The 18,771-nt window shown below is 37.7% G+C and overlaps 2 protein-coding genes across 2 annotated transcripts in view; both read left to right on the forward strand.

The window, feature by feature from the left end:
- Positions 1-18,771, forward strand: part of LOC128697360 (hemocytin) — a 444,623-nt gene that overhangs the window by 325,042 nt on the left and 100,810 nt on the right. Inside the window, exons 70-71 of the mRNA XM_070093851.1 lie at positions 5,166-5,227; positions 6,179-6,379. Of these exons, the coding sequence (XP_069949952.1) occupies positions 5,166-5,227; positions 6,179-6,379 (263 nt within the window). The remainder of the gene's footprint in view (positions 1-5,165; positions 5,228-6,178; positions 6,380-18,771) is intronic.
- LOC138853969 (hemocytin-like) lies at positions 4,934-18,364 on the forward strand. Its single transcript, XM_070094124.1, has 7 exons — positions 4,934-6,379; positions 7,164-7,278; positions 9,001-9,206; positions 9,394-9,574; positions 9,712-9,836; positions 16,555-16,743; positions 16,867-18,364. The coding sequence occupies exons 2-7, from the start codon at positions 7,167-7,169 to the stop codon at positions 17,134-17,136; spliced, it is 1,083 nt and encodes a 360-aa protein (XP_069950225.1). The 5' UTR covers positions 4,934-6,379; positions 7,164-7,166; the 3' UTR covers positions 17,137-18,364.

The raw sequence follows: 18,771 nt of genomic DNA on the forward strand, positions 1-18,771 counted from the left end.
AAAGGGGAAATACAAGCCCAAATTAAGGAGGGGGTTGGGATATTGGCGGTTGGAGGGATATGTTGTGTATCTTTATCACGATATATGCTTCTAAACTGTTGTGTTCTGAGCACCTCTGCAAAAACATTGATTATGTGTGGTGAGGTGAAAGTGTTGAATGATGATGATATTTTCTTTTGGGGATTTTCTTTCTTTCTTTTAGGTCACCCCTGCCTCAGTGAGAAGGCAGCCAACTTGTTAAAAAAAAAAAAGAAAAATTATCTAGAAGTTTCTTCCTTTTCTTTCCTGCTGATGCTAGCCAAGAAGTTTCTAGGGTTTTTATTCTCTATAGACATCTCTTGCATCTTACAGATAAGGAATGTGGTCAGGGAAAATTACAGGACTGTTTCAACTTCAAATGTGAGACAAGCTGTGAATTTGCGTAATGAAACAGTGTCAGAAACTCTAAAGGAATCTTACCACTCCAGGTTGCTACCTTATGCATAGTTGGTTAGTAAGGGAGAAAATGATTGTGTCAAACCAAGTTTTGCAAAGAGACTGTGTCTGTGAAGCCTTTGAGGATCCACACTACATAACCTTTGATCAGTTTAAATTACACTTTCAATGGTGATTGTTCATATATTGCTGTACAGGATAAAATGATGAAGATCATCATAAGTTTCAGGTATGCTAACCAGAGTATTTTTTACAGAAATATGTTCTACAATTCCTAGTACAGTATGTACCCTTGTTTGCAGTTTAATGTAAAGTAACTTTGTAAGTTCAATATGATTCTGTTTTCTCTAAATATAAATTTGTGGATGTCGTTTACTACACACTTACTGCTCCTTTATATCACAAGATATGTCAAGTGTATTATACACCATGGTGTTCCATTTAACTGATTCTATTTTTGCTTAAAAAAATACTGCAATAAGTTCTTATAGTTTGGTAGTGTTTAGCTTAAAACTGTATAATGGCCCAGTAAATTTTAGCAGGGTTAGACCAGCTAAGGATAGGCTGTTGTTGGTGCATAATAGTTTTCTTCTTCAACAAACCAGTCTGTATTCCACCGAGGCAGCATGTTGAAAACAAAAAGTTTCCTTTTTAACTTTAGTAATGCACACAGGAGAAGGGATTACTTGCCTCCTGTTCCCAGCATTTGAACACCTCTTGTGAGCACTTGGCAGAGGAAGAATTCTGTTCCTGCTTTCCCATGGAATGAAAGTATTAGAGTGAACTAGTAGAAATGAAGAAAACACAGAGGTATATTATTATTGTGAGTGAGGTGAAAGTGTTGAATGATGATGAAAGTATTTTTTCTTTGAGATTTTCTTTCATTTTGGGTCACTGCCTGCCTCGATTGGGAGACGGCCGACGTTAAAAAAATACATGTATATATGTATAGCATATCTTACTTTCAACAAACCAGCTGTATCCCACCAAGGCAATTATTAAATGAAACAAAAGTTTCTCTTTTAAATTTAGTAATTTATACAGGAAGGGTTACTAGCCTCTTGCTCCCAGCATTTTAGCTGCTTCTTACAACACGCATGAAACTACGGAGGAGGAATTCTGTTCCAATTCCCCATGGAGATAACAGGAAATAAGCAAGAACAAGAACTAGAAAGAAAATGAGAAAAACCCAGAGAGTGCGTGTGTATATATGCTTGTACATGTATGTGTAGTGTGACCAAAGTGTAAGTAGAAGTATGAACTCTGAAATCTTGCATGTTGTAGGGACAGAAAAAAGGCACCAGCAATCCTTCTTTCTTTCATGCACCAGCGTATCCCACCGAGGCAGGTGGCCCAAAAAAGAAAAAACGAAGTTTCTCTTTTTAAATTTAGTAATTATACAGGAGAAGGTTACTAGCCCTTGCTCTGGCATTTTAGTAACCTCTTACAACACTCATGGCTTACGGAGGAAGAATTGTTATCCCATGAGATAACAGAAATAAACAAAGAACAAGAACTATTAAGAAAATAGAAGAAAACCCAAAGAAATTATGTATATATATATCGTATATGCTTGTACATGTGTGTAGTGTGACCTAAGTGTAGAAGAAGTAGCAAGACATGCCCTGAAATCTTGCATGTCTGGTGAAAAGATACCAGCAATCCTATCATCATGAAAAACAATTACAGGCTTCCATTCTACACTCACTTGCAGGATGGTAGTACCTCCTAGACATTGCTGTGCAACCTACTACCACATAATGGTTTTATGTTCACACAAATAGTGTCTGCACTCTGAAGGAGGTGTGGAGATATGTTGCAGTTTTTAACTGTAGTGTAGGTATTCCTCTGGCAAGACAGTGATGGAATGAGGTGATGATGAAAATGTTCTTCTTTTCAGGTCACTGCCTCCGGTGGGAAATGGCCAGTGTGTTAATAAAAAGACTAAGCAGATTTTACTTTGTACATAGAAACCTACATTTCTGGTTAAAATGTTCTATAACTTTTGAGCAAAAGCGTATGTCTGTGAACCTTAGTACATGTTAGTGGGGACACAGTTCATTTGTTGTGAATTCACGTATTTTGCCTCCAGTGGGATATGGCCAGTTTGATGATGACTAAAAAATTTTGCTTTCATAGGTTTTCTTGTATTTTTAAATCTCATATGATGGTGAAATGAATATCAAGTTGTTTTCAAATATACTCAATGTTTTTAGGCATTATGTGCCAAGATTCTGAAATGTTCACCATGATATTTTTGTTCCTTTATAACATGTCGGCCATTTCTCACCGAAACAATTATTAAACAAAGAAGGAAAAAGCATCATCATTCAACACTTTCACCATCACTCATACATAATCACTGTCTTTGCAGAGGCGCTCAGGTACGTGGCTGAGATGTCCTCCAGAAGCAGCCAATATCCCAGCCCACTCCCCTTGAGTGCAGGCATTGTACTTTTCCACTTCCATGACTCAAGTCTGGTTAACCAGTTGCCTGAGCCCGTTTAGGTCAGTATGTATCGTCTTATGACCTACATTTTTGGCGATATATATACTCATAAAGAACAATGTGGTGTAAATATTAGCAAGAAAATTCAGTGGAAATTTGGAAAGGTGTCAGAGTTAATAAAAGTAGTAGTCAGAGGGCAGAAGAGGGGTTAGTGAGGTGGTTTGGTCATTTAAGAGAGAATGGATCAAAGAGTAGAATGACATGGAAAGCATATAAATCTATAGGGAAGGAGGCGGGGTAGGTTGATCCTCGAAAGGAGTTGGAGGGGTAAGAAGGGATTTTGTGGGTGGCGAGAGCTTGGACTTCCAGCAGCGTGCGTGTGCCAGATCAGGTAAGATAGGTGAATGGGTGTAGGACCTGGCGATCTGTTGGAGTGTGAGCAGGGTAATATTTAGTGAAGGGATTCAGGGAAACCGGTTATTTTCATATAGTCGGACTTGAGTCCTGGAAATGGGAAGTACAATGCCTGCGCACTTTAAAGGAGGTTTGGGATATTGGCGGTTGGAGGGTATGTTGTGTCTTTATATGTGTATGCTTCTAGACTGTTGTATTCTGAGCACCTCTGCAGAAAACAGTGATAATGTCTTGAGTGGTGAAAGTGTTGAATGATGATGAAAGTATTTTCTTTTTGAGTTTTCTTTCTTTGGGTCACCCTGCCTCGATTGGGGAGGCGGCCGACTTATTGAAAAAAAAAAAAATATATGCTCATAAATTCTGGCATTCAAATCGAGGCAGGAGAAAGCTGAGTAGGCCCACATGTGAAGAATGGTTCTGTGTGGTCAGTGTGCACCACATAAATCCTGCAGCATGCAGTGCATAATGAGAAAAAGCTCTGACCGTTTTTTTTAACTTCATCACCAACTTTGTGGTCTATTTTCGTATAGTATTTATGGTTGTATTCTCGTTTTCTTAGTCTCATTTGATAGAATGGAAAACATATTATAGAAATAGAGGTGATTTTGATTGGTTTTACTATGAAAATAACCTTGAAATGGAGCTCAAAGTAGGAGAAATGTTTACGATTTTTGCCGATATTCAAAGTAAACAAATGATGTCATTTCCAATAAATATACGTAGCCATTCTAATATGCAGTCATGAGCGGATTGACTGTTATACAATTATTACAATATTGCAGTAGTCTGCATAACAGTAAATAATTGAATAATTGAATCAGTATTTTTCACAAAAACATTTTAGAGAATATAAATATATCTTTGTATTATACAAATTTTGATTCATTTATAGTTAATATTCTGCTGTACAACTATGAAATAATTACTTTCCTACTGTACAACTATGATATACTACTCCTTATATTAAGTAGAATGTAAGCCAATAATGTTAAGTTGGCCCATAATGCCTAGGCATAATAGAGGCTCTCTTTGTATTGCAACCCACTATTGTGTATACACAATCTCAATGTACTGTTTTCAAAGACATTAAATAAATAAATAAAATTTTTTGTTTGAATAAAAATTCAGAATAGAAAGCAAGAGTAATATCAGAGGGGCCTGGAGATGTGACTGATGAACATAGAAAATGTTATTTTAGAGCCAGGAATGTCTGCATTGTTCATTCTGGACCCTATTTTGAAATTATCATTTTTTTTATTTTCGTGAAATTGGCCAAATTGTAAATTTCTGACCATGTTATTGGGTAGTTGAAATTAGTAAATGGGCAGTTTCTTGTACTCAATCGATAGAAAAAATGGAGTTCTAAAGAAATAGCTATGAGTTTGGTTGACTGGAACAATGGAATTAGCCAAAAATAGGGCTCAAAGTGGGCGAAATCGCCAATTCGTAAATATCGCTGAGGTCGTTAACTTCACGAGGGCGTAATTCCGTCAGTTTTCCATCAAATTTCGTTCTTTTGGTGTCATTACAACCGGGAAAAGATTCTCTATCATTTCATAAGTTTTTTTTTTTTTTTTTTTTTTTTTTTTTTTTTTTTTTTTTTTTTTTTTTTTTTTTTTCGACACCAGGAGACATCTCAGAATTTGGGATTGTGACAGTCAAGGGGTTAACAAAATATTACCCTGCTCACACTCCAACATTTTGAGTCCCTGAAACCATTTGTTTTCCACTCTTATCTAACTCGCTTACACATGTCTGCCGAATGTCCAAGCCCCATATTATATTATCATTGTTATATTATTTTTACAAAGACATCATAAAACCATATGGGTCATTCAGCATTGCTCACTGTATTAACATACTTCAGATTGTGCTCTTGCATGCCTATTTTGCATGCATGTGGATAATGTGGTTCTCATTGCAGACCAAGTCAGTAGTGCTCCCTCATCTCTTACTCTGTTTTAGTTTGCTGTGGAATGCTAAGGGTTATCAGCTTGGAATTTCATCTCATTTAATTCTGAAATACACATCTCTTGCAGTCATCTCAGCTCATCTATCATTAATAACCATTCCCACACTATGCTAATCTTTAACCAGTTTTGAAGCAACTCTCCCAAATATTTTATTACCCCTTACCTATTAAGCCATTATTCTTTATTTCTTTCAACAAACCGGCTGTATCCCAACGAGGCAGGGTTGCCCAAAAAGAAAAACAAAAGTATCTCTTTTCAAATTTAGTAAATTATACAGGAGACGGGGTTACTAGCCCCCTTGCTCCTGGCATTTTAATCGCCTCTTACAACACGCATGGCTTATGGAGGAAGAATTCTGTTCCACTTCCCCATGGAGATAAGAGAAAATAAACAAGAACAAGAACTAGAAAGAAAATAGCAGAAAACCCAGAGGGGTGTGTATATATATGCTTGTACATGTATGAGTAGTGTGACCTAAGTGTAAGTAGAAGTAGCAAGACTTACCTGAAATCTTGCATGTTCATGAGACAGAAAAAAAGGACACCAGCAATCCTACCATCATGTAAAACAATTACAGGCTTTCATAAACCATTATTACATACCTAAAAATGTATGTTTGTATCATAAATTGTACTAACTCATATTAATAACAAGAGTAAAATATTGAATATTTGAAATTTACCACTCTTTACCTCTCTAGACTTAAGTAGCCTTTAAATATTAGGTTAAGTCTGACCGAAATGCCCTGGCATGATAGTGGCTTTCTTTGTACCAGTCAAATTATGAAATGTACATACACATTGTAACCTTTGCAAAGAAATAAACTTTTGTTTTGTTTTTGTTTATGACTAATACAACATTCATATTCATATGTGCATGAAGTTATTAACAATTATGTGTAAAATAGGTAATTGTCCACAACAAGCAATGCACCATAGACCCAGTGACTGTTTGTACTGATTCCTTAATTCTCCACTTCAACTCTCACACGGTTTTCATCTCAACTGATGGGAGAGATGCTGTCACTGTATCTGCTGATGACCATCAACTGACTAGCTTCCCCTACCAAGAATCTTGGCTAGTAGTGCAACAACCTGACACTTCTCAGGTGGGTCAGTCACATATTTTGCTACATGTCTTGATCATATAAGACATGTTTGTGATATGATTATACAGTATAATTGTTAAGTAGTACAAGGTGTAAGCTAATATATAAATAAAACACTGTTCTCAAAATTTACTTTTTTAGTTTCTTCATTAAGTAGCACATTATTGTACTTCCTGTAATTAGCATTTTAATTCATTTATTTTTAACAAATATATATAGAGCTCCATACTTCCTCTGTATTATTTACAGACATACTAATATTCCTTTACCAAATCTATACTTCAATTTATCTAATTGAGTTTCATTTATTGTTTATTTAATTTCTCCAGCTTACTACATGTTTGACTCCTAATTTGACTTTGGGGAATTTTCCATATGGGCGTAGCCATAGAGGACAGCATCCAACTTTTTATCTGAGTGCTGATGTGTCTTCTAAATGTGTTCATATACACTCATGAAACCTTACATATTTCATAACAGTGCTTGCCTTCTCAGCTCTCATACTTCTGCTGCCTTTCTCATTTGGTATCACTCTCACAGGATGTACTAATCAGTGGAAAATGTTTGTCGTAAATTAGGCTTTGATATACTACTGTATCCCACATATTATTTCTTTCATTTTTTTTCATTCTTTTATATATTCTTTTGCCACTTGCAAAATACTTATTGTTGAAAAAAATTTTAATTAATTTTGTTGCTCTTAAGTCAGTATTACTCTAAAATTTGGTAGTTGATTACATATATTGGTCACTTTAATACTTCATTATTTTCCCTTTCAACCCAGGTTATGGTTGCCATTCCTAGAATACAACTGGAAGTGCATTTCTTCCTGGAAAGCCATGGATTCTCAATTCGTTTACCATCATATCTCTATTTCAATAAGACTGAAGGATTGTGTGGTGAGTTTTAGATATTTAATTATTTAAACATTCTAAAATTTGGGCTGGAAATATGTTGTTTTTAGTTATCTTCAGCACAGATAATACAGTACTTAATTGGATAAAGCAATGATTGAAAAACAAAAGACATTAGCATCTTAAATGAAGTAGAATCTGACTGGAATAATAGTTGGAGTGGAATGCCACAAGGATCCATTCTTGGGTCAACCCTTTTTGTAAGCTACATCAGTAATACTTGACAGATGAAGCTCCAACCACATTGTCAAATATATAGATATGAATAAAACCTACTTCTTGACTCCTGACAAAGGTAATCATAGCATTTATTTATTTATACTGTATTAGAAAACTATATTACATAATTTTCATGCTGTAAAAGAGAATAAAAGTATTTAAGATGACTATTGTAGTAAACTGAAGATTCTCTATGATTCAAGTTGATAATCTTTTGGTACATAATTTTTTTTTTTTTTTAACAAGTCAGCCGTCTCCCACCGAGGCAGGTTGACCCAAAAAAGAAAGAAAATCCCCAAAAAGAAAATACTTTCATCATCATTTAACACTTTCACCTCACTCACACATAATCACTGTTTTTGCAGAGGTGCTCAGAACACAACAGCTTAGAAGCATATACCTATAAAGATACACAACATATCCTTCCAAACTGCCAATATCCCAAACCCTTCCTTTAGAGTGCAGGCATTGTACTTCCCATTTTCAGGACTCAAGTCTGGCTATATAAAAATAACCGGTTTCCCTGAATCCCATCACTAAATATTACCCTGCTCACACTCCAACAGATCGTCAGGTCCCAAATACCATTCATCTCCATTCACTCCTATCTAACACACTCACGCACGCTTGCTGGAAGTCCAGGCCCCTCGCCCACAACACCTTTACCCCCTCCCTCCGACCTTTTTGAGGACGACCCCTACCCTGCCTTCCTTTCCCTACAGATTTATATGCTCTCCATGTCATTCTACATACTTTGATCCATTCTCTCTAAATGACCAAACCACCTCAACAACCCCTCTTCAGCCCTCTCACTAATACTTTCATTAACTCCACACCTTCTCCTAATTTCCACACTCCGAATTTTCTGCATAATATTTACACCACACATTGCCCTTAGACAGGACATCTCCACTGCCTCCAACCGCCTCCTCGCTGCTGCATTCACAACCCAAGCTTCACACCCATATAAGAGTGTTGGTACTACTATAGTTTCATACATTCCCTTCTTTGCCTCCATAGATAATGTTTTTTGTCTCCAAATATACCTCAATGCACCACTCACCTTTTTTCCCTCATCAATTCTATGATTAACCTCATCCTTCATAAATCCATCCGCCGACACGTCAACTCCCAAGTATCTGAAAACATTCACTTCTTCCATACTCCTCCTCCCCAATTTGATATCCAATTTTTCTTATCTAAATCATTTGATACCCTCATCACCTTACTCTTTTCTATGTTCACTTTCAACTTTCTACCTTTGCACACACTCCCAAACTCATCCACTAACCTTTGCAATTTTTCTTTAGAATCTCCCATAAGCACAGTATCATCAGCAAAAAGTAACTGTGTCAATTCTCATTTTGTATTTGATTTCCAATAATTTAATCCCACCCCTCTCCTGAATACCCTAGCATTTACTTCTTTTACAACCCCATCTATATAAATATATAAATATTCTCACATATTTTGTTTATATATTTCTAGGTAATTGTAATCACAATAATGAGGATGACTTGGTAGCTAAGGATATAGGCCAGGTTGAGTCTGTTGATACTTTTGGGACCAGCTGGTTACTAGAGGGTGAACCAAATACTTGCACTGCCTTGAAGAAGGAAGAAATACCTTGTCTCCCACTGCCTCCTGATCAGGATCCATGCCTTTATATAATGAATGAAGACGTATTTGGAAAGGTTTGTATTTATTATCTGATGTCTTTTTTTTTTTTTTTAATGGTAAATCTCCTTGAAGAGACAATGCAAATAATTTTTTCTTGAAGTTGTGTTACTGGAATACAATGCAATTTTTCCAACATTTTAAATATTTGGACTACAGTACTAAATATTTTAAAATAATTAACATTATTTAATATTAAAACAGTGTCACCCAGTTGAGGATCCAGCAGCCTATGTATCTTCATGCCATCTTGATACTTGTAATAGTCATGAGCCCAATATTAGTGCATGCCACAGTATTTCAGCTTATGCCAAACATTGTGCCGAGCTTGGCATTTGTTTAGACTGGCGTTCGGATGAACTTTGTCCAAAGAACTGTTTTGGAGGTTTGTCTATTATAATTATTCTTCTAATGTTGTCTTACGTGTGTAAAATATTTTATGTCAATAATGGCTTGTTAAACTTCATCCTTAAATATACTACATTTCTATGTATTCCTAAGATAATTTTATTGTCTTTACAGGCCAGGAGTATTATTCTTGTGCATCAGGATGTGTACGCACTTGTGAAAACTATGAGGAACTTGACAATAATCCCAAGGCTTGTCCCATATCCTTCATTGATGGCTGCTTCTGTCCAGATGGCATGGTGAGTGTCAGTCTCTTTGGTTGAAAGCAATTGATACTTATTGAATGACATACCTATTTTACGAAACTGCATTATACACATGTAGAAAAATTGCAGTAAACAGATGCAACAAATAAGAGCAAATGGGATTTGAATCCACTGTCTCCAATTACCATCTGGTAAATTGTATGTACTAGGACAACAGGCTCCAATCACTTCATTGAATTATATACACAATTTTATGAACAGTATATTACATGGAATTTAATGTGGTATGTTGATATCACTTGCTTAGGGTTAGGTGTTTCAGTGGTTAGCTCACTGGCCTGTGAGTTTTAGGACTCACCTGTCGTGGGTTGAAACCTTATCCATTCTGTGATTTAGTGGTTAACTTAATAATATTAATTAGTATATGAAGACTGCAAATGTGTCTGATCCCATTTGTCTTAACATCATTTGTGGGGTCTTACATACAGTAGACATGCTTAAGGAACATTTCCTCACTTTTTTTTTTTTTTTTTCAACAAGTCGGCCGTCTCCCACCGAGGCAGGGTGACCCAAAAAAGAAAGAAAATCCCCAAAAAGAAAATACTTTCATCATCATTCAACACTTTCACCACACTCGCACATTATCACTGTTTTTGCAGAGGTGCTTAGAATACAACAGTCTAGAAGCATACACATATAAAGATACACAACATATCCCTCCAAACTGCCAATATCCCAAACCCCTCCTTTAAAGTGCAGGCATTGTACTTCCCATTTCCAGGACTCAAGTCCGACTATATGAAAATAACTGACTCAAGAAATCGTAATGACACGATTGCGTCATGTTGACGGCAGTGAAGGGACTTGAGCTAGAGTTTGTCACGGCCACGCTAGCTGGAGATTCGTCTGTAAAAACTTGCATTTGTGGTCACAGAGGTGCCTGTGCTAACTTTCCTATGGTGTAGAAATATACCTAGTTGGATGAATCTTATTGTGGCTAGCTGGTCTAGTGGCTAACGCGACGGGCTGGAGTTTTGAGACTCTATGACCGCGGGTTCAATCCCGGCCGGGGGTATGGTTTATATGAAAATAACCGGTTTCCCTGAATCCCTTCACTAAATATTACCCTGCTCACACTCCAACAGATCGTCAGACATTTCCTCACATTCCACAATGTTCATGGCACCTTACACCTTATGCAAGTGTCCCCCGTTTCAAATGCCAAAATACGTCAAGAAATGATTGCAAGAACAATATCAATGTTATCCAGTGACCAGGAAACAGCCCTGACCTGAATCCCATTAAAACTTGTTGGAATGAAATGAAAGCAAAGCTCCATTCCAAAAACATCATCACTAACAAAGTTGGCTCAGGAGATAAAAAAAAATAATCTGGATAATAATATTTCTGATTCTATGTCTAACTGCCTGAAATGGTAACTAAATCACATGAAAATATTAGAGTGAAATACTATTTTTCTTACTCTTTATCCTATATTGCTCTAAATTCTTTTGCAGTTTGGCACTGTCCCAAAATCATTTGTTGAGCCTAACGTTTACAGAACCTGTACATGTTACCCCACACTATCACATGAAAAAATGAGAAAGATGCAGTATTCAGGACTCTTTCTTGGTTATAGCTCTAACTTTAATAATTATGTACAGTGCCAGCACTCTGAAGGAGGGGTGTTAATGGTGAAGTTTTATAACTGTAGTGTAAGCATGCCTCTGGCAAGACAGTGATGGAGTGAATGATGATGATGGAAGTTTTTCTTTTTCGGGCCACCCTGCCTTGGTGGGAAACAGCCAATGTGTTAATAAAAAATAAATTAAAATTTTTGTTGAATAAATAATATGCATATTATGTACAGTAAACTCTGTATTAAACAATACTTTGTTATAAAACTTTGTAAAATATTATAAAATTCATCCATTTTTTGCATAAATCTGGAAACAGCATTGATAGTTTGATCCATAAGCATAGAATCAGCAAATTACATGCTAAAGCTTGGTAGTCCCCACCTTGGACTTTTTACCTGTGACTCAAGTGTTTGGAGAGACACAGGTCCTTCCTTCACCCACACTGCCTAAAGCTGCTGCTCTGAGAGTATCATGCGTCTTACTTGGTGTGTGTTCTTCAAAAGTTTTTGGATTTTTTCTTCGCTCTCCCCTCTCATCTCTGGATATTATCTGTAGCACCCAGGACGAATATTAATGATGTTGTAGGTGTCAAACAGAGTGAAGCTCTGATATTACAATATTGAGGAAAATGAAAATTTTTAGATACAGTGGTCCCCCCATATCTGTGGGAGATACATTTCCAAGATCTACTGCAGATACCCAAAACCACAGATAGTAGCAATCCCAATATATACAAGTCATTTTCTATTTGCGTACATACCTTTGATAAAGTTTAATTGATAAATTATGTACAATAAGTAGAGAATTAGCACTTTTTCACTGATGGGAAGCACTTCACAGTTTCTCTTAGACTTTGAAGAACTGCCATCATTACTACTATTGTGGTTTGGTGTCATTATTAAGCAAAATTAAGGCTTGTTTTGGGGCCATGGTAACCTTGGATAAATGAAACAGTGGAAACCAAATCCACAAATATAGAGCTCTACTGTATATTTTTTTTTTAACACATTTGCCATTTCCCACTGAGGCAGAGTGACCCAAAAAGAAAGAAAACCCCAAAAAAGAAAGAAAAACATTTTCATCATCATTCATACATACAGTGCTCGTCATGGCATTATGCCACCCCTCCCCCACACACGTACCACAACACAAACACATACCAAGAAAAATTCTTTTTTCTTTCAATGCACCGGCCGTATCCTACCAAGGCAGGGAGGCCACTTTGTAATATATACAGGAGAAAGGGTTACTAGCCCCTTACTCCTGGCATTTTAGTCGTCTCACATGACACGCATGGCTCACAGAGGAAGAATTCTGTTACACTTCCCCATGGAGAACCATGAAAGATTATAATATATATATATATATATACAGTGGACTCCCGGTATTCGATAAATACGGTATTCGATGCATTTTATCGCAAAAATTTTGCCTCGGTATCCAATCGAAAACCCGGTATTCGATGCGATTCGTATGAGACGTGTCCATGTGTGGCCTGAACTGCCCCGTATGTGCCAGTGTTTACAAGCCAGCCAGTGTGCGCGCATCTAAGGATACATTCGGTACATTCCACATTATCACTGTTTTTGGTGCTTGTTTCTGCAAAATAAGTCACCATGGGCCCCAAGAAAGCTTCTAGTGCCAACCCTTCTAGAAAAAAGGTGCTAATGACTATTGAAATGAAGAAAGAGATAATTGCAAAGTACAAAAGTGGAGTGCGTGTGTCGGAGCTGGTCAGGTTGCATAGTAAACCCCAATCAACCATTTCTACTATAGTGACCAGGAAAACGGCAATCAAGGAAGCTGTTCTTGCAAAAGGTGTAACTGTGATTACGAAACAGCGACCGCAAGTGTTAGAAAATGTTGAGAGACTATTATTGGTGTGGATAAATGAAAAACAGATAGCAGGAGATAGCATCTCTCAAGCGATCATTTGTGAAAAGGCTAGGCAGTTGCATGACAATTTGGTAAAGAAATTGCCTGCAACTAGTGCTGATGTGAGTGAATTTAAGGCCAGCAAAGGTTGGTTTGAAAGATTTAAGAATCGTAGTGGCATACATAGTGTGATTAGGCATGGTGAGGCTGCCAGTTCGGACCAAAAAGCAGCTGAAAAATATGTGAGGGAATTCAAGGATTACACAGACAGTGAAGAATTTAAACCTGAACAAGTGTTTAATTGCGATGAAACAGGCCTGTTTTGGAAGAAAATGCCAAGCCAGACCTACATTACTCAGGAGGAAAAGGCAATCCCAGGACATAAGCCTATGAAAGACAGGCTTACTCTTTTGATGTGTGCCAATGCTAGTGGTGATTGCAAAGTGTGTTCAGGAAAAACGATGTCCTCAAGGCTAATTTGTGTGTGCTGTGGAGGGCAAACAGTAAGGCATGGGTCACTAGGGACTTTTTCTATGACTGGTTACACCATACATTTGCCCCCACTGTGAAAAATTACCTAATTGAAGAGAAATTAAACCTTAAGTGCCTCCTGGTATTAGACAATGCTCCTGGTCATCCTTCAGACGTGGCAGAGCGACTTTCTGCGGAAATGAGCTTCATTAAGGTCAAGTTTTTGCCTCCTAATACCACTCCTCTCCTGCAGTCCATGGACCAGCAGGTCATTTCCAACTTCAAGAAACTGCACACAAAAGCTGTTTCAAAAGTGCTTTGTAGTGACCACAGAAACTCAACTGACTAAAAGAGTTTCGGAAGGATCACTTTAATATCCTCAATTGTATAAACGTTATAGGTAAGGCTTGGGAGGAAGTGACTAAGAGGACCTTGAACTCTGCCTGGAAAAAACTGTGGCCAGAATGTGTAGACAAAATGGATTTTGAAGGGTTTGAGGCTAACCCTGAGAATCCTATGCCAGTTGAGGAATCCATTGTCGCATTGGGAAGTCCTTGGGGTTGGAGGTTAGTGGGGAGGATGTGGAAGAGTTGGTGGAAGATGACAATGAAGAACTAACCAATGATGAGCTGCTAGATCATCTTCAACAGCAAGAGGCCAGACCTGAGGAAACTGCAAATAGAGAAATTGAAGAAGTTGCCTACTTCAAAGATTAAGTATGTGCAAAGTGGCTTGAAGTGCAAACCTTTATGGATGACAATCACCCTCAGACAGCTATTGCAAGCCATGCTGGTGACTATTACACTGACAATGTTGTGAAACACTTTAGGAAAGTCATAAAGGAACGAGAGGTACAGGCCTCTATGGACAGATATGTTGTGCGACAGAAGTCCAGTGACTCTCAAGCTGGTTCTAGTGGCATTAAAAGAAGAAGGGAAGTAACCCCAGAAAAGGACTTGCTACCTCAAGTCCTAACGGAAGGGGATTCCCCTTCTAAACAGTAACAACTTTGACCTCTCCCCTCCTCCCATCCCATCAATCATCACCAGATCTTCATTAAAGGTAAGTGTCAATTATTCTATTGTATTATTCTATTGTTATTGTTGTTATTGTAATTATTCTATTGCATTAAACTTAATATTTCATGTGGTAAACTTTTTTTTTCATATTTCTGGGTGTCTTGCACAGATTAATTTAATTTCCATTATTTCTTATGAGGAAAATTGATTCGCTTTTCGATATTTTCGGTATTCGATGAGTTCTCAGGAACGAATTAATATTGAATACCGGGGGTCCACTGTATTTACACGCTTACTGAGGTTTTAATACTTGGTGCTGTGTCCTTTACGCTTAATCATGTCCCTCAGCCATGTAGGAAGACTCTCACAAATTCTTGAGGGTTTGGGGAGGTATATTATTCATTGCCTCATGTAGAGCAGTCTACAGCCGCGGAGTAAACTTCCAGTAAACTTTGTTTCACTATTGACCAGAGGTTCTCAATAGGGTTTAGGTCTTTGGAATTGCCTGGCCAGTCATTAAAGAACCTCACTTCACAGTTCTTAAGCCACTGAACTACAGATTTGGTGGTACGACACGGTTTTCCATCCTGCATAAAAACCATAGCCCCACACTTGTCAAACGTCTCAGGTAAATTGTCACACAGTAACTCCAGGTAATTATACTGATTTTTGGGAAGCACAGTGAGTTCACCAACACTGAGCACTGAAACACCCCCAAACCATGAGCGAGTCTGGGTGTTTGGTGGTTCCACAGGTGTAGTGTGGGTCTAGCTGGTCACTGTCTCTGGGCCGGTACACATGTTCACCACGGTTACAGGTGAAGGTGAAGGTTGCTTCATCACTCCAAAGTACTTCAGACCACTGTTGAGGATTCCAGTGAAGATATTTCTTTGCATAATCCAGCCTACATTTCTTCTGTGGCTTGGAGAGGATCAGTTTCTTAACCTGGCGGTAACTACTGTAGCCCAGTTCTGACACACATCTGCTAACAGTTCTTTCAGATACCTCTGAGAGAAGATGTGGGTTCTTTTCTTTCAATTCTCTAGCAGTTATCTTAGGTGTACTCTAACTGCTTCTTTAACACAGTTAGGGTACGAACAGATGTCTACTTTGAGGGGTCAGGCCGGGGTTTGGGAGAAGGTATCTTGACACCACCACCAGCCTTGAAATGTTGCGCCCAGTTCCTCACTGAGAGCTCACACACACCAACATTCTCCACTCTTTCTTTTGTCTTGTGCCCAGCTTTGTGAAGCCCTTTGACTTAAGCTATAGTTTTCAGGTGTTAAAGACTTCCTTTTACCCATAATCAAACATGTATACCCCCAAAACTAAAGGGAACACCGGACAAAAGATGGGGTGGATGATAGACAAAAGTGCAACACTTTCTCTTACCACAGCAGCCATGTGAGAACTGAGGAGCCACTGTGGAGTGTGGTGGCAGGCCATGACATCATACAAATGGCTGCTACCCGGCATAATGCACTGACGAAAAAAAGACCCCACTGTATGGTAGGCCTTTGATTTTCGTCACAGCATTATGCAGGGACACTCACCCGGCATAATGCTGTGACGAGCACTGTAATCACTGTCTTTGCAGAGGCGCTCAGATATGACAGTTTAGATGTCCCTTCAAACTGCCAATATCCCAAATCCCTCCTTTAAAGTGCAGGCATTGTACTTCCCATTTATTTATTTATTTATTTATTTATTAATTAATTTATTTATTTATTTTGTGGCTAATCTCAGGTATTGCATGAGGGAAGCTGCATGGATTCAAGTCATTGCAAATTGTGTGATGATGAGGGTCATCGAGTAGGTGAGAGCTGGCAGACAGATGCTTGTACTATGTGTGAATGTCTTGAGCGTGGCATCAACTGCAACACCAAGGCCTGTCCTAGAGATCCTCACTGTGATAAAGGATATATTCTGGTTGAAGTTAGTGTTCCTTCATTGATATTCAGAGTTTAGTGCACACATATATATAGGTCTTGATACACAGTTACAAGAATTTATGTTTTAAATTTTATTATATTAAACTATTGGTTAACTTAATCCAAGGTTCCTGAATCCGAGGACAGTTGTTGTGGACCAAGTAAGACGTGTGTAGTGGTAGGTGAACCATCTTGTCCAACTCCAACCAGACCAAATAATGAGTGTGGGTATGGGCAACACTGGAAGCTTATTAAGGAATTAAATGAATGTCTTCAATATGCCTGTGTGTGTTTGGAGCCTGAAGACTGCCCAAAACTTATTACTCCTGAGGATACAGATCTTAAACCAGGTAAAGTACTTTTAAATATACAGTATGTACCTTTATATAAAGAATAGGATATTTAGTGACATCTGTAAACAATACAGTATCGTTCCATGGTCTGGAACGATATTGTTCCAGACCATGGAGCTGAACTTTTCTCCAAGCTGAGGGAATGACCACTTCAAATACTTTTTCTCCAGGGTTGATAGACTGATTACATCATCTTTATTTCACTACTACACCTGCTCCCTCTGTTTGACTAATGAAGCTTACTGTGCAGGATAATTCCTCTCCCACATGTCTTGGAACTCCACTGTTTTACACTAGATTTAGCATCACTCTTCAGTACAACCACCCCCACCCATGCTGCCAGTTGCCTCATGGATGTGTACCATATATTTGCTTTCCTCTGTTTATGCTTCTACTTCTGATCTTTTCATTGCCCCACCATATAAATGAAAAAGAAATCTTGTGTTAGTGAAGTTGTCAAGAAGTTAGTGTGAAACTATGCCTCTAGTGAAGACATTAGATGTGATTGAGGCAGTATGTAATGGAGACAGCAAGTGCTCTTGGTATAAGAGAATCACCAGTTTGAGACATTGAAGAGAAAATGAGAGCTTGCATAATGAGTAACACTGACCCTGACTTGCCAAAAAAAATAGGACAGAGATCAGTACATCTAAATAAGACTGACAAAAGCTGAATGAGTGAATTCATCAGAAAACAGAGAAAAGTGCCTCTGCTTAATTTCCTTACCATAAGGAAGGAAGCTCTAGCATACTATAAAACAGTGCAAGCGGTAAATTTTGCAAGTGTTCATCTTGTTCTGAAAGATTTAATTATTTTAAAGTAAGCAGTCATCTGACAGAATACTGAGTGCTTTGGTAAGTCACAACTCTTTGTCAGCCTCAGTCTATTATCCTCAGCAGTTCACTTCATCCACCTCAGCCCAGTAGGGGCACAACTACCCTCTACATTGATGTTAACACCCAGGTTAAATCATCCCATGTAAACTCTATATAAAATGTACCGATCATAATTTTTAATGTGCCCATAACATCTGTGTCCTTTCAAGACCATTGTAAAATAAACATTATACATATTTTAGTTGAGTTAAGACGCTTCAAAAAATAATTGGGTTAATTTTTGAAGTGTCAGGAATGTAACCCAATTTTTTCCATAAATTGTTCACTTCATATGCCATGTTTTCCCGTGTACCTCCAATTTCAGGAACGTAACCCATGCTTCCATTAACTGTGTTTCACTCGAGATGGGAAAATACTAATTAGGAAAACATCAACAGGACAACAATACACCATCTCAAATGAACATGATTTCTCTACCTTCCTTAGAAAAGCTGACATTTCCGTAACAGATTAGTTAAGTGTCCTTTACACATATATTCGTGTGGTACATATAGTGTACATTTCTGTTACATTATTGTTCATTTTTTATACTAGCTAATACCAGCTACCTCAAATACCTTTTACTTCTTTTTAATTGCTGTTAATTGCTCAAATTTTGTGTTTCAAGTCAAATGTTACTCCTAAATTAATGTTATTCATGGTTGCTATCTGTCCATTTAATTTTGTTTACCACTACTTATTTTAGTCCCATTTATATTGTATGGTGCAATTAGTGTATATACCAATTATATTATTGTGCAATTCCCAGAACTATCATTTACAAGCTAGTACCAACTACCTTAT

The sequence above is a fragment of the Cherax quadricarinatus genome, chromosome 44, assembly GCF_038502225.1.
Source record: "Cherax quadricarinatus isolate ZL_2023a chromosome 44, ASM3850222v1, whole genome shotgun sequence".
In the NCBI taxonomy this organism is placed as follows: Eukaryota; Metazoa; Arthropoda; class Malacostraca; order Decapoda; family Parastacidae; genus Cherax; species Cherax quadricarinatus.

Excerpts from the sequence above, each read along its gene's own strand:
- LOC138853969 (XM_070094124.1), top strand. The coding sequence starts at position 7,167 with ATGGTTGCCATTCCTAGAATACAACTGGAAGTGCATTTCTTCCTGGAA. Across the intron at positions 7,279-9,000 it reads TAAGACTGAAGGATTGTGTG|GTAATTGTAATCACAATAAT; the intron begins GTGAGTTTTAGA and ends ATATATTTCTAG. Across the intron at positions 9,207-9,393 it reads ATGAAGACGTATTTGGAAAG|TGTCACCCAGTTGAGGATCC; the intron begins GTTTGTATTTAT and ends ATATTAAAACAG.